General features: G+C 55.4%; 3 protein-coding genes across 3 annotated transcripts; all 3 read left to right on the plus strand.

Annotated features, from left to right (window-relative positions):
* Positions 1 to 2,314: 2,314 nt before the first annotated feature.
* On the plus strand, positions 2,315 to 6,402 carry PODANS_4_8220 (uncharacterized protein; the record flags this gene model as incomplete). The annotated part of the gene is made up of 2 exons (XM_001905971.1): positions 2,315 to 6,237; positions 6,342 to 6,402. The coding sequence occupies 2 exons, from the start codon at positions 2,315 to 2,317 to the stop codon at positions 6,400 to 6,402; spliced, it is 3,984 nt and encodes a 1,327-aa protein (XP_001906006.1).
* Positions 6,403 to 7,647: 1,245 nt separating this feature from the next.
* On the plus strand, positions 7,648 to 9,404 carry PODANS_4_8210 (uncharacterized protein; the record flags this gene model as incomplete). The annotated part of the gene is made up of 6 exons (XM_001905972.1): positions 7,648 to 7,699; positions 7,810 to 7,938; positions 8,088 to 8,275; positions 8,701 to 8,777; positions 8,840 to 8,936; positions 8,988 to 9,404. 6 exons carry the CDS (start codon positions 7,648 to 7,650, stop codon positions 9,402 to 9,404), a joined length of 960 nt encoding a protein of 319 aa, XP_001906007.1.
* A 1,127-nt stretch (positions 9,405 to 10,531) lies between these two features.
* Positions 10,532 to 11,571, plus strand: PODANS_4_8200 (uncharacterized protein; the record flags this gene model as incomplete). Its single annotated transcript, XM_001905973.1, has 2 exons — positions 10,532 to 10,861; positions 10,939 to 11,571. The coding sequence occupies 2 exons, from the start codon at positions 10,532 to 10,534 to the stop codon at positions 11,569 to 11,571; spliced, it is 963 nt and encodes a 320-aa protein (XP_001906008.1).
* Positions 11,572 to 11,591: the final 20 nt, after the last annotated feature.

Here is an 11,591-nt window from a genome sequence, read left to right on the forward strand (position 1 = left end):
GTCGGTGTGTAGTGCAATGCACAATTATGCTGCGAGATCTGGCAGTCAAGAAGACAGATGTAAAGGCCAATGACGGGAGGCATAACTCACGTTGAGTGTACTCGAGGGATTCCAGTCCGGGTGTGGTTGCGGTTGTCGTAATGGCTATACCGGCGATGTAATTACCATGTTGTGCATTCGAGTAAAATTGCGATACGCAAGTCACGGCACGGCCTGTGAGCCGCAGCTGTGTGTCTAATAATTCCCATCCGTCTGTTGGTTTAATATGATTGATATTTCTCCAGCCGCAGTATGAAGACGAAAAAGAGACCCTTGTGAGAAGACATGGGATCAAGTGGAACTCGTCTGCTGCCCCGCGGTGGGGAATTCACGATGAGATGGGGGGGGGGGGGGTGGTCAAAGCTTCTTCCCTTCCCGCTTTGACACTTTTCGATATCAATCTCGATTCTTGCTAGCCAAAAAGTTTAAAACGGCCACCATGCTATGAAAAATCTCCGGGTTGATCAGATTGCTCATGTAAGGGCAAATTAATTGGAGGTAGGTGTGTATCATTCTCCTCACAAAGCACTGATAGATATGGGACAGCAAATTTCAAGACAACGGAGTATGCCGCCCACCCTAGCCGGATAATAAGCAGTGGAAAGCCACTGGTTTTGGATGTTGAATGTGGCATCGTTACGCAACAACCACGCCGAACCCAAGCCTTTTCTCGTTGACGCCCTTGTACCATGCTGCCGATGACTCTCTCTGCTCGTAGTGTCTCAGCAGCACGACTTGCCCCGCGGGGGGGCTTCCAGCAGAACGGTGAACCAACGGGAACTAGCTCACGCATTGGTTCGTCTGCTCGCCTCTGTGTTCCTGAAGGGGCCTGCACGCACTTAAAGCTTCGGGTGGGACAGCATACACGACCATGTCAGGTACGCAGCGGTCCGCTAGGCCACGCACGAGGGTGGAAAGTCTAAGAGCAGTGGGCGGACCCGTTTTATCGGTTCAATGCGATCAACATCAGAGAGCCACAGCGACACAGACGATATACAGAGCCGGGAGGCAGCACGGTGGCCATTCCCCGAGCGAGGAGCTGGGTATGGGTCACCCAACATGGCCGCCTACCCACTCTCGGCCCCCGTGTCAAAATCGTTACCATGCAACCAGGCCACAGATTCCGGTCGCGGGGTAGAGTGGTCCAAACTGCACTACATTCTGCGCATGGCATTGCGATGCATGGCATTTCGAGCAGAGGGCACAGCAGATGCTTGACTGATAGCTCCATTGGGTAGAATTGGCGGTTTCAATAGGATGTAAGGCGTTCGTCTCTCCACCTAGGACCCGACTGTTCCGGGCAACCCCCCGTACCTATCTAGGCCGCTGCTTGTGGGTTTCATCGCCCTTGTGGTTGCGTGGTTGTGTGGCATGGCTGCAGGTGAAATTTGGCAGCCAGATGTCGTCGAGGGTTAGGTGTGGTGCCTGGGTAGTATTGTCAGCTCCTTCAAGAGAGGCATATGGGGGGTATCATTTCCTATCTCCGCGCGGCCACACAGCGCACACACACAACACCTACACAGTGGTGCCATTGATGACGGCAGCTGTGATGAGTGTCGATGAGACCATCGACTGTCAAAGCAAGCAATCTCGTAGGGGTTCTGTCGATCACCTCCAGAGACCTTGAGGCGAATCGGGGCCCTCTGTTATGCAAAGCCGTTGGCCGCTGTGAAGACTGGGCACCATCGGGTGATTTGTAAAGACCGTGGGGATGCATTGACAGGTCCCCTCCCACCCACAAAACCAAACCACGAGCTCTTCCGCAATGCTAAGAAATCTGGAAGCTGGAAATCTCAGGTAAAGTGTGAACGGACCTGCACGTCGTTTGCTGATGGTGGGGTCCGTGTGTAATAGGACACAAAGTCCAGGTCCGAAGAGCTTCAACCTGTGTTTGAGCTTTGGGGGTTTCAGAATCTGTACACGCCTAGCACCAGGTAGGTATTCGAGCAGCCTCTCTCATCAGTGGATTAGTTCAGGCTTCACCGCATTGGGTCCTGAATGGAGTCACGAACATCTGATGTCAGAGCAGCCACAACGACCCGTGGTGCAAGGTGACCCCTGTCACTGCTACCCTGCATGGAGCTACTGACAACCACTGACGCGATACCCGCTTTCCTGCCCGCTGCTATCGATAGCTCCCTCCCCTCTCTCTCTCTCCCCCACCACCACCCCTCGAGCAAGCATCCAACGAAAACAACGTACGATGCGCCGACGACGATAACACCACTGCAATACACATGCCTGGTTCTGTCCCTCTCGAGTCTTCACACCGGCCATGGCAGCCCTTTATTACGGCATCGGCAAGAAGAAACAGCTAGCCCTCGCCGCCACAGCGAGCTTCGTCGCCTGGGGGTACGCGGTCGACCTCCTCCCTGCCTTGCGATGGGCCGGGTATGCCTTCATCGCTGGCATCACACTATCACTCGCGGCGCTGCTCGCCCTGACGGTGCTGACATCCCGGAGCGGGTACCAGTTGCGAAAACTGCGGAGTATCACCAGCCGACCGAATGGCGCTTTATTCACTGGACGAGAGAACTGGAGGAGGGAAGTTGCGGCTCTGAGACAACGACAGGGCTATGAGAAAGCCTCGCTTTGCCCTGACAGTCCCAAGGTGGCGGCGGCGGTGGATGAGGTGCTGGGGTTTGTGATTAGGGATTTCATCCGGGTTTGGTACGGGGGTATCAGTTCGAACCCGGTGTTTGAGAATGAGGTTGACAGGGCGATCAGGGGGGCGCTGCTGAGGGTTAGGGATCGTTTGGCAGAGGTTGATTTGGCGGGGGTGGTGACGATGAGGTTGGTGCCAATTTTGACGGCGCATTTGAGGGACTTTGGGGAGGCGGAGAAGTCGGTGAGGGGGAGGAAGCTGAACAGGAGTGTGACGGAGACGGAGGAGTTGGATTTGGCGATTGCGAGTAAGTACCGGGAGGGGAGGCTGCATCCGGCGGTGGGGTTGGGGTTTAGTGATGTCAAGACGGCGCAGCAAGATTATTTGAGGGGGTTGATGGGACGGGTTTTGCCAAAGGTGTTGGGGAGGGAGGTGTTGGGGTCGAGGGCGGTGGGGATTGTGGTTAGGGAGATTGTGGCTTGTGCGGTGTTGGGGCCGGTGATGGGGTTGTTGGCGGAGCCGGATACGTGGAATCAGTTGATGGAGGGGTATGGGAGGAGTATGCTGCAGGATAGGTCGACTGTGAGGAAGCTGAGGGCGGCGTTGGATCAGCATGCTTCTCCTGCGCCGAAGACGGGGGGGAAGCAGGTGGTTGCGTTTCCGAGGTTGGGGGTGGGGGATGGCGAGAGACGGTTTGAGAAGTTTGTGAGGGCGATCAGGAAGGTGAATAACCTTTCGGATGCGAGGAGGTTTAGGAGCGAGGTTGCTAGTCAGTTGAAGAGGGATTCACAACAGGAGGGGGTGGATCAGGTTTATATGAGACGGCTGGAAATGGGGAAGAGGTTGTTGGATCAGAAGGTGCAGCATTTGGCTACTCCTGGGGATAGGAGGGGGTTCCAGCCGCAGCAGGGGGGGAGCAATGTTGTGCCTAGTGATTCCAAGCTGGAGAAGGCTTCTCTGACGGATTTGTTGAGAGACCCGTCGGGGTTGTCTTATTTCATGGAGTATATGGATAGGCAACAGTTGATGCCGCTGGTCCAGTTCTGGCTCGTGGTGGATGGGTTTCGGAATCCGCTCGAGGATGATGGGCTTGAGGGGGAACAGCTGCCGCTGCAGCTACCGCCATGGACAGAGTCGGATCGCCTTGATCTTGCACAGATTGATGCTGCCTACCTCAGCCGGCCTGAGCTCAAGGTCCCCGACTCTAGCAAGAGGATCATTTCCGATTTCCTCAAGGCTGGGAAGCGGGCCACGCCGGAGCAATACTACCGCGCTCGTCGTGAGATTCTACGGGCTCAGAGCGCGGTTCTGGAAGAGATGCGCGTCAAACACTTTCAAAACTTCCGCAAGTCCGAGATCTTTTACAAGGCCCTCGCTGCAGAGGAGGCCTCAAGACGCACTACCGCCTCTGTTCCTACCACAGCACTTCCCCGAGCGGCCTCATATGCCGCCCCATCATCATCATCATCATCAAAACCACACCCCGTGTCTCGCCTAGCCCCCAGGCTACAAACCAACAATAACCCCCAAAACAACAACCGACGAGCGGGCTCGGCAACCGATCTCCGGGCCATTTCCTTCAACTCTAACGGAGGGAGCGACCTCGGCCCTTTGATGAGCTCGGTCCCTGACCTCCGCGACATCCGCCGGTCAGGTTCATTGGACGAGGGTCGGGGGTCTTATTCACCCAACCCCTTATTTGACGACGAGGTAGGAGGAGGAACAGGGGATAACGACCCCATGGCGGACTCGATCGCGAGCCTGGACCAAGACAGCGGCAGTAACAACAATGTGCCAGACACAAAAGTCGTGCAAGCGATGGAGAGGGCGCTGAATAATATTCTTGAGGACAGTCAGCAGACACCACTAAAGGTGGACGACCTACACGGCGGTTTATTTGGGGACGAAGACGCCGACAACGGCAACATGGACGGGGGTTTATTCGGGACAACTTCTACCACCGCAGCAGGGAAACAGCGGGCTCCGTCAGACGATAGGTCTGCCGCTAACAAGCGTAGGAGTATGGACTTGGCTACCCGATCATCACGTGGGTCGTTGGACACGACAACTACTACTACTACTGCTACTACTACTACTACTACTACCATTACCACAAACAACAACAACAACAACAACAACAACAGCAACAACAACAACAAGATGGAGAAACCGTCACTCGCATCGTTGGGTCTGGTGTCGGCAGCGTCAAGGATAGGGGTGTTTGTGGATGACGACTTGTTTGGTGACGAGAACAGGTTCTTGTCGGACGAACCCTCGGACGTTGACGAAGCTAAAGACTCGGAGGATGACGTTGCTGCTGTTCACCTGGCCGCTCCGGGGGATTTGGGCCTGGCGGAGGCGATCACCAGTCTGACGAATGAGATTGACAAGCTGGTCACGCAGGAGGCGGTGGTGGATTCGTTGCTGAGGAAGGCGGAGTTGACGAATAATACGGCGGAGCTGAGGATCTTAAGAAAGAGCAAGGCGTCGCTGCAGAGGGAGCTGAGACGAAAAGAGCTGCAGAGGAGGCAGTATGTGATTCAGGAGAGCGATAATAGCTTGTATGGGAGGTCGACGGTGAGGATCCTGAGGGAGATTGAGGTGGGGAGGGACGAGGAGGGGAAGGAGTTTGCGGTTTATGCGGTGGAGGTGTCGAGGAACGCGGGGGAGAAGATGCCGGCGGCGAGGTGGGTGGTGAAGAGGAGGTATAGCGAGTTTTTGGAGCTGCATCAGAAGCTGAGGGGGGGGTACCCGAGCGTGAGGGGGTTGGAGTTTCCGAGGCGGAGGATGGTGATGAAGCTGGAGCAGGGGTTTTTGCAGAAGAGGAGGGCGGGGTTGGAGAGGTATCTGAGCGAGTTGTTGTTGCTGCCGGATGTTTGCAGGAGCAGGGACTTGAGGGCGTTTCTGAGCCAGAGGGTGATTGATGGGGGGAGTAATGGGGAGGGGAGCAGGAAGGATATGATCAGTAGGCTGTATGACAGTGTGGCGGATGGGATGGAGGATATTTTAGGGAGTATTCCGGTTCTGGACCAGCTCAGTCTTGCGGGACAGAACCTCATTGCTGCTGCTACGAGTCAACTGTCACAGCTGCCTCTGAACGACGAGACGGTTTCGGGCACAGGGGTGGTGCTCAATGCTGCAGAAGCAGAGGCGGAACTGAACGCTTTTGAGAATGGCACTGGGGCAGGGAAGGAACTGGAACCGTTCGTCAAGCCCATCTGCGACATCTTTTTGGAGGTGTTCGAGTTGAACAAGGGGAACAACTGGCTGAGGGGGAGAGCGGTGGTGGTGGTGCTGCATCAGTTGCTGGGCGGCACGATTGAGAGGAAGCTGAGGGACAATGTCAAGATGCTGGTGGGGGAGGAGCAGATACTGCGGTATGTGGATATGGTCAAGGGGGTGATGTGGCCTAGAGGGGAGATGGTGAGGGACAAGGTTCCGAGGACGAAGCAGGAGAAGTTGAAGACGAGGACGGAGGCGAGCTTGATGCTGGCGACGCTGGTGCCGGATTTGGCGGGGAGTGTAGTGGGCAGATTGAATGCGCAGGCGGCAAGCAGGAGGGTTTTTGCTACGTTGAATAATGGGAGGTTGAAGTAAGTTTCTTTTTCTAGTGTTTTCGGGTGGAAGGCTGCAGCCCATGCATGGACGAGGCTGAGGAATGAGTACCCTATGCTAACATGCATTCTGCTTCTTGTAGCGCGCATCTGGCGTTTACCTTTCTGGACGAGATCATCGACATCCTTTTCGAAGGAGCCTAGGACTTGAGAACATGGTTTATGTCCTGCATATGATTTATTACACTAGTAGTAATGGACTGGTCAGGTCAGGAGAGGTCATGCGGCCTTGGGGATTTCCGGCTTAGTTGCATAGCCAATGGCGTTTTACTATTTTGGCGGCTATAATGTTGTCGATTGCTTCATAGTAGAGGGTAGATATCTATCTCCATAACACACGCCACGGGCAACGCGGCAGACGGAACTGTACAAAGACTTTATCAGACAAAATTCAGGTGAGACGCAGATCTGAGACTCGAGGCTGGGGAAACTGTGTCCTGAGTGAGATGCATACCAGCCAGTGTTCTCTGTACCGTGTGAGAAGTGATACAGCCGAGTGTTGATCGTGCCACAAAGGCTGCTTCTCTAGAAACTGTTGTACGGACCAGATTATGCCGTGGCACCCTTCAATAACAAAAACAGCACCTTATGGGCAAAAAGGCAGAAAGAAGTGAAAGGAGTCTTCTGTATCGCTTGGACCATCCATCCAGACGGGAGCTTTGTGTCAGGGATCTTTCGCGGCGAGCCTCCCGTTGGGTGAGCGAAGGACTTGGCGCAGACTCTGGAGGGATTCGGCCATGTGATTGGCTCCCACACAGTGTGTCGAGTGGTGTGCGTTTGGAAGTTGGGGGGGGGGCATGTGAGGTCTTGCGTAGCCCCCCCCAGAGACCCCCCGTCATTCTCAAGCGATTCATGCTCGTGCTCGAGCCAATTTTTCTTCTTTTCCACTTCGCTCCATCTCCGCCCTCCATCCACCCATCTCCTCTCCATCAGCTGGAGCTTTTCTCCATCTCTTTTTCCCCAGGCCTGTCATCGCCACTCTCTCCCCTCCACATTTGCGCATCATCGTTCACCACCCCCCCATCCATCGTGCCCGTACCTACCTTTTCATCGCGTCTCTCCCCACGCGCGCCTCGTTTTTTTGTTTGTAGCCTGCCCGCATCGCCCGCCCACCCAGTCACCCCGAAAGCTACCAGGTGCTGGGAGGAATTGGTTCTGGCGCATTTATTTACACTTGAGCCAGCCAGAAGGACACCACCGGGCACCAGGCCAGGTCAACCCCACCCGCTGGACGGAGCCTTCCCTTTGACACACAGGCACAAGACCTCCGTATCACTCCACGCTCCGAGAGCTTCCTCCCTCCTCTTGCTCGTTCATCTCAACTCTCTCTTTCTCTCTCTGTCTGAATAGCTTTCACCTTGGCACGCGACCGGTCGTTCATCAGCGACAATGACTGAGGTATCGGCTACTCGCCTTTACCTGGGCAATCTGCCTCGGAATGGTAAGTTTGCTTTCGCGTCGCGCTCCTCCTCGACAAATTCGAGCGGCGCAGCGAGCTGCTCGCGAGGTGGCCACCTGGGCGTGCTTTGCTGACACTTTTGCCCATGACAGCTACCAAAGCCGATATCGAAGCTCACTTCTCCACCCATGGCACCGGTGACATTGCTGAGATCAAGCTCATGAACGGCTTCGGCTTCATCGAGTACAAGGATCCCATGGATGCACGCGATGTTGTTCCAGGTAAGCTACCCACACCCTCGCCCAAGGTTATTGTCCATAGTCGTAAACATCATGCTGACGTCTTGCGCGTGCTTCTAGCATTCCGTATGTTCACCATCACCCTCCCACTGACCCTCGTACTGCTGTGGCTAACGACGATAATGTGCAAGATGGTTCGACCTTCCTTGGCGAGCGCTTGACTGTCCAGTTCGCCCGTGGTAACCGACACCGTGAAAACAATGGCGGCGGCGGCGGCGGCGGCGGCGGATTCAACAACGACCGCAGCAGTGCCCCCCGGCCGCGCCGCACACCGCACCGCTTGCAGATTTCGGGACTTCCCCCAGACACCAGCTGGCAGGTCTGTTACCTCTCTCCTGCTCCCCCTTTGGACACATTTGGACCGGGCCGAAAATTCTGGCCATGAAGGACTCCTCTGCCCCTCAGTTTACCGGTTTGGTCAGCATTGGACTCGAAGTGCATTTTCTGCCCCTCCTCCCCCGCTCGGTCCCTCCCCCTGGCATGGTTCCGTCTCCTGGATGGTGATGTTCCCATTCGGCCAGCCCCCCGTCCTTGCATCGCAAGGATATGCACTCACTGCCCGAGCACTCTTGTTTTTGTTTGCAATGTCTGTTTTGCGGTTGGGGATGGCATAGAGCTCCAAAGTTACGATCAAACCGGGGCTGGCGGCACCGGGCTTTCTGGACTTCGTCTTTCCGCGTCGAACCTGACAAATCCCGGCACGCACCTACCTGGACTTCCACTTACATGGGACTGGCTCTATAGGATCTCAAAGACTTTGCTCGCACACCCGGCCTTGATGTCGTCTACAGTGAAACGGGGCGCAACGGCAGCAGCGAAGGGTATGTCATTCCGATGCGTCGCACACATCATGCAAAATGCAAGTGACTAACTCGACGTGCAGATTTGTCGAGTTCGAGACGGCTGCCGACCTCCGCACAGCTGTTGAGAAGCTGAACGAGCGCGACTTCAAAGGTGTTCGCGTCACTTGCACTGCCAACGTATGTAGCCTTGCCGCTGGCCAAGTTTGCGCTGGTTGCTAACAAACACAGACTCAGGCTGACATTCCCCGTGGAGACCGCGGGCGATCCATGTCACCTCGTCGCGGGCCGGGCCGCATGAATGACTACGATCGCCGGGGTCCGCCTCGCGCATACAGTCCCCACCGCAACGGGGACTACAGGCCTGATTACCGCGACCGGTCCCCTGTTCCTCGGCGCGATTATTACGAGGACCGTGCCAGGCCCTACCGCTCCCCTCCCCGCCGTGGACCCCCAATGGATGACTACCCGCCGGCGCGCCGCTACGATGACCCCTATCGTGGACCGCCCCGGGACTACCCTCCTCCTGACCCGTACATGAATGGCGGCGGACGGCCTTATGATCGTCCTCCTCCTCCTCGGGACTTTGCTCCGCGGGACCCCTATGTCCGGGAGCCCTACCCTCGGGAGTATGATCGGCGTTATTAGGCGACGCCGTCACACCAACTTCCTGGACCCTACATCACTTCACGATAGGTCTAAACAGCTCGATGTAGGTTCTTCCCAGCATGGATATAGGTCCCCTGAACCCTCAATATAGCCCACCTCGGGATAAGCCCAAGGCGCCTCTGAAGAAGCCTGTGTCGCCTGTCTCGTCTCGACATAGCCCTCGACGCAGTCCTTGGTCATCTGGATCTGAATCTTTGACAATCAGATCTGAGTTTCCAAAAGTCGGAACTCCTCCCGGTGATATCTCTCCTTGAAGTCTTGTTGAGCAATTGTATGGAGCATGTTGTTTTGGTCAGTGGTGTGCAGCCCTTTCGGCAGCAGTCATGATTGGATTGGATGGTTTTGGCTTGGGCCAGAGACGGCACAATTGGGCGAGTTTCGGCTCAGAAGCTCTCTGTTGTTATTCGGAAGGCGTTGCACGGTTGAGCTCTGGATCAGTTTGTTATTGTGGGAGTCTTTCTCTTGGTCGGTCTTTGAAAAGTATTATCGGCGATGGCTTCTCTCGTGGTCACACACTGTTCGTGTTACCCTCGACTTTCCTTGGCCTGGATCGGGACCGGCTGGACGACGGTGGAGTTATCGGAAACGCAACGCGGCAACGTGTGGTAATGATAGTTTTGATGGGATTCGTCCTGGTCTTTCATGTACGCTTAGGCGATGGGTTTCGGTAGTTTTCAATTGATTTTGTAGTTTTCACTTTTGCGCTGTGATATTAGTGACAGTAGTGATCGTCAGTGATTCGATATCCTCATGTATGTCTATATATATGTTCTGTAGTCGATGAGACCATCACCAGCCGTGCAGTCCATATCAAGTGAGGACCCTGGTGGCCAGCTGACAGGGGGTTAATTAAGCTTTGCGGGGAACAGGCGTGGACCGCATGCACTTTAGTGGGTCAACTGTGTAATCTTATCTTATCGGCCAGGCGCGATAAGAGAAATTCAGCGGACTGACAGCTCCAAAATTTTCGGGGCCCCTCTGGTTGGCGAATGCATGCGCGCTGCTGCTGGGAACACTTCCCTCCCTCCCCCCCCAAAAAAAACGTTCTCTGTCGTGCATCGCAAACCAATCCCATCCATCAACACCAACTCTCTCACAACGCAACCATGAAGCGCAAACTCAACCAAGACGACGAGCCACCACAGCGCCGATGCGGCCGCCGTTGCCGAACCAGAAAAGAAAAAGGAAAAAAAGGAAAAGAAAGAAAAGAAGGCGGTCGAGGAAGAAAAAGAGCTGACTTCGCCGAGCTGGGACTAGATCCCAGATTGGTCCAGGCGGTTGCGAAGCTCGGGTTTGAGAAGCCGACCTTGGTGCAGAGGAGAGCGATCCCCCTTGCGCTCAATGGGGAGGATGTTCTCTGCAAGGCCAAGACGGGGAGTGGGAAGACGGCGGCGTATGTGCTGCCTGTGTTGCAGGGGATTTTGGGGAGGAAGAAGGTACGTTTTCTCGGGGAAAGGGGAGGAGGGATTGGAAGGGAATGCTCATCTTGGGGGGTTGGGGGGGGGAATGATAGACCGATAACACACCCACCACGGCGGGCCTGATCCTCGTACCGACGCGCGAACTCGCCGACCAAGTCCACAAGGCGATCGAGGAGTTTTCGGCCTTTTGCGCAAAGGATGTGACGGCGGCGAAGCTGACGGAGAATGTTTCTGATGCTGTTCAGAGGAGCTTGTTGGCCAACGTGCCGGATGTGGTTGTTTCCACGCCTGCCCGGGCGTGGAAGAGTGTCGACTCGGGCGCGCTTTCGGTCGCGAATCTTCAGTACCTTGTGCTTGACGAGGCGGATCTTGTCTTGTCTTATGGGTATGATGAGGACATGGAGAATCTGGCGAGGTCGATGCCGAAGGGGGTGCAGACTACCATGATGTCTGCGACACTTTTGTCGGCGGAGCTGGACACGCTGAAGGGGATTTTCTGCAGGAACCCGACGCTGCTGGATTTGAAGGAGGAGTTTGGGGAGGAGGATGAGAAGTTGACGCAGTATTATGTCAGGACCGGGGAGGATGACAAGTGGCTGATTACCTACTTGATCTTTAAGCTGCAGCTGATCAAGGGGCCTTGCTTGATTTTTGTGGCGGATATCGACAGGAGTTATCGGCTGAAGCTGTTTTTTGAGCAGTTTTCTATCGGGGGATATGGGTGAAGCCAGGTAATATGCGTTGG

Source organism: Podospora anserina, chromosome 4, assembly GCF_000226545.1.
Source record: "Podospora anserina S mat+ genomic DNA chromosome 4, supercontig 4".
NCBI classification, from domain to species: Eukaryota; Fungi; Ascomycota; class Sordariomycetes; order Sordariales; family Podosporaceae; genus Podospora; species Podospora anserina.